At 29.7% G+C, this 3,503-nt stretch overlaps 1 protein-coding gene across 1 annotated transcript in view; it reads right to left on the reverse strand.

The window, feature by feature from the left end:
• LOC100167739 (S phase cyclin A-associated protein in the endoplasmic reticulum) overlaps window positions 1–2,640 on the reverse strand; it is a 7,302-nt gene extending 4,662 nt beyond the window's left edge. The window contains exons 1-5 of the mRNA XM_008184111.3: window positions 2,440–2,640; window positions 2,026–2,236; window positions 1,855–1,958; window positions 1,624–1,770; window positions 2–1,231 (exon numbers count right to left, since the gene is read on the reverse strand). Of these exons, the coding sequence (XP_008182333.1) occupies window positions 2–1,231; window positions 1,624–1,770; window positions 1,855–1,958; window positions 2,026–2,137 (1,593 nt within the window). The 5' untranslated portion in view covers window positions 2,138–2,236; window positions 2,440–2,640. The remainder of the gene's footprint in view (window position 1; window positions 1,232–1,623; window positions 1,771–1,854; window positions 1,959–2,025; window positions 2,237–2,439) is intronic.
• Window positions 2,641–3,503: the final 863 nt, after the last annotated feature.

Genomic DNA, 3,503 nt, shown 5'->3' on the forward strand with positions numbered 1-3,503 from the left:
CTAAAAGGTCTGAATAACGATCAGATTGTGTCATATCATCACTACAGCTACTCTCGGCGTTTTCTAATTCCCGTATTTCTCTGGCCAACATCATCTCTTCGTCAAAGAATTGTCTATTGCGCATCAATTCTTCATCGCACATTCGACGTTCTTCAATTTCGTCTTTCAACATTTCTTTTCTCATCTGATCAATTATTTTATTTTTAGGAACAGGCGGCTTATCAAGCTTACGTTTCTTTTTGGGGAAAACCACAGCATTGGAAATAATAGGACGATCATTTTTATCAGGTAAAATGTTTATAATTTCCGGTTTATCTGGACTAGATACTAAATCTAAAGCTAAGGTAGGCATGGAACTAGCAGCAGATGGTACTTGAAAACGTTTCTTTATATCAAACGGAGATTTGAGTTTTATACTACTTGAGCTTTGCGTTAATGGATTACTACGACGTGATCTAATAACAGTTTCCCATCCATCATTTCCTTTCACAATACCACGTTTTGACATTTTTGGGACTTTTATATCAATTGAAGTTTTAGAACGAGTTAATTTTTCCGTTTTCTCAACTGTATTGACTGCAAGTATAGATTCAATTGATTTTTTTTTAGATTTAACCAAATTGGATTTTGGGTCGAATAAATTGTCTCTATTGTTAGAATAATCAACAAAATCATTTTTAGTAGTATTTATTGTTGGCAAATTTGTTTTTTCATCTTTAATATTGACCATAATTTTATTCTCATTACATTTTTGCTTGTTTTCCTTAGAGATTACAGTCTTTGAATTATATTTAACATTTTCAATAGTCTTTGTGTTTGTAGGTTTTGTTAAGCGAGGAGTTGACGTAGATGACATATTTAACAGATCTATTTTATTCTTATCTTTTTCATCTACTTTTGATTTCAACACTTTTAAGGGTTTAGGAACAAGAACTGGGATTTGTTTCCTCTGACTGGAATCTGAAATCAAAGACTTAACAACTGGTTTTGTTACAGGTTTAAACACTTTTTTAGAGGTATCTAAGTCTGTATCTTTGACAATAGAATCAAAGTCAGTTTGACAACACTGATTAGTATATAACTTTTCAATTGATATATTTTCTATGATAATCTCTTCATTATTTAATTGAGTAGAATTAATTGCACTTTTATCACTAGATATTGATTCAGATAATAGTTCCAATTTCCTTCGAGTTAATCCAGTTGAAGTAATAGAAGCCTTTTGGATCATCTGAAAAATTTAATCAGTCAATAAAATATAAAACTAAATTTAACGCAGTAATTAGGAGGACGCTAAGCCCACATGCGTTGTCTCCGTCTTACAAATGCACAACATGTTTTGATAACATTAATTGGAATTAAAATTATTAGTTTGAGAACAATACATTTTATTTTTGTTTTTCGTTAAATTATTAAAAATTATTGGTAAGTGCTATTAAAAAAAAATCAAAAACGCTACGATACAGATAAAGTTCTTTCTTGTGTGTTGTGGAATTTTGATAATTCTACTATAAATACAGAGGGAGGATGGTTGTCTCGCGCAAAACAGTTTTTTCTATGTTGTGCATTTGTAAGACAGATAACACATGCGAGTGTAGCGTCCTTTAAGAATTGAGAATTGACCTTTCTAGGAGAAGCTCCTCGAATTTCCCAAGCAAGAAAATTTGGTCTTTGAGGTGGATCTGTATGCTCATATTCCCACTTTAATCGAAACCATTCAACCAAGCTATGAAAATCATGTATATAATTTTGTAAAACCATAATTGCTTCCTAAAAAAACATAAAAATTAATAAATGTATATGAGAGAATTCCCATGGTAATATAAAATAAATATAATTATAAAGATTACTCACTTTACATTCATAAACATTTTCGTCAGACTCACATATTTGGTATATTTCATCAATGTTACGACGTAAGTTATCAAATAAAAATGCCCATGACCGATTTCGCAATTCTATTAGTTTCCAAAAGAAATAGGTATAAAAATAAAATATAAAACGTAACATTAAAATTTAAACCACCTGAACGCTTATCTCTGCCTGCTGAAGCCGATCGTATACGTAAACCAATCCTTTGGCGATTTGGCCACATCCTCATTCTGTTTCCCATAGTACTGTGCATGCTGACATCCATTGTTTAGGTAACTATTCAATCGCAAATCATAATATCTCTGGAACTAAACGTTTAACTTCAACTAAACTGGTAAAAACACCAAAATCATGTTGCCTGCGTCTGAAATTTAAAATGTATATTATGCGCACATTAGTGGAGATTTTCAAAAACAAAAGGAAGGGATTTAAACTTCGGTCCCAATATCACACACAATATATAATATGGACTTAAGTTTAATGAAATTAAAAACTATTCATAACACGTAGGTAAGTTAGTATTATTATTACTAAATAGTAGTATTAATTATTATAGTAAGTACGTACCGTTAAAAAAAAATTAAAACCAATACACCAACTGCTATTATAATACAGACTGCAGTAGCGTACCTGAATTGTGTAATAAATATCACAGATTATTACAGATTGTTATTCGTTGTGTTTGTGTAATGATTTTTATCGTCCGCGATTTACATTCAGCTTTTCAGTGTGTACTGATAAGGTTAACGATCAGGCGCGGATAAAGTGGTTTGCGCCGTCGGACATACGTCACACACTACAAACACACACGCACTGGCTTTTAGTGGGTAATCGGTAGTGGGCATGGTTAAAATATGGATAATGGATTATTATTATTATCTATATAATAATATAGAATATTATATAGATAGATTATATATATTATATGTATAATACTTTAATGTATATTATCATATACCTACCTATAATATAATATTATATTAATCGTGAGTAATGGGTACCACAGATAAATAAAAAAATACGATATGAATATTTTAATATACCTACCTATCTGGTCGGTACAGCCGTACAGAACTACTGACACATTAGTGTATTACCTACCATTGAATATTTATTATAATACTCATAATTAATAGTATTTATAAATTTATAATAAATGGTATTACGTAGATCGATAGTAAGTCTTTAATAAATTAGGGTCTATAATGAATAATGGCCAGTCCTGTAAAGTGTTAAGTATTTAAGTAAAAGTATTTGAGTAACTTTTTAAATACTTTCAGCATGAAGTATTTTGAATAGTATTTTAAATACTTTTTTTTTGTATTAAATACTTTTTGGTATTGAATACTTTGGTTTTTTATATCGAACATTTTATTTTTAGTTGAAATAATTGGTTGGAAAAATATTATTGTCAACTACAATAATAGAATAATAGTTTTATTTAGTATTCTGTATATCTATGTTAGCTGAAGCCTGAAGGTTTGTGAAAACCAGATTTCTGAAAATAGTTATTGAATAACAATATTCCCTTTAAACTATTAGCTAACTATTAGACAACCTACTACCTATGTGTTTATAATACGATAGTTAGAAACCCATTTTAAAAACCAAAAGTACCTATTTGAAAAGTA

The sequence above is a fragment of the Acyrthosiphon pisum genome, chromosome A1 (genome assembly GCF_005508785.2).
Source record: "Acyrthosiphon pisum isolate AL4f chromosome A1, pea_aphid_22Mar2018_4r6ur, whole genome shotgun sequence".
NCBI classification, from domain to species: domain Eukaryota; kingdom Metazoa; phylum Arthropoda; class Insecta; order Hemiptera; family Aphididae; genus Acyrthosiphon; species Acyrthosiphon pisum.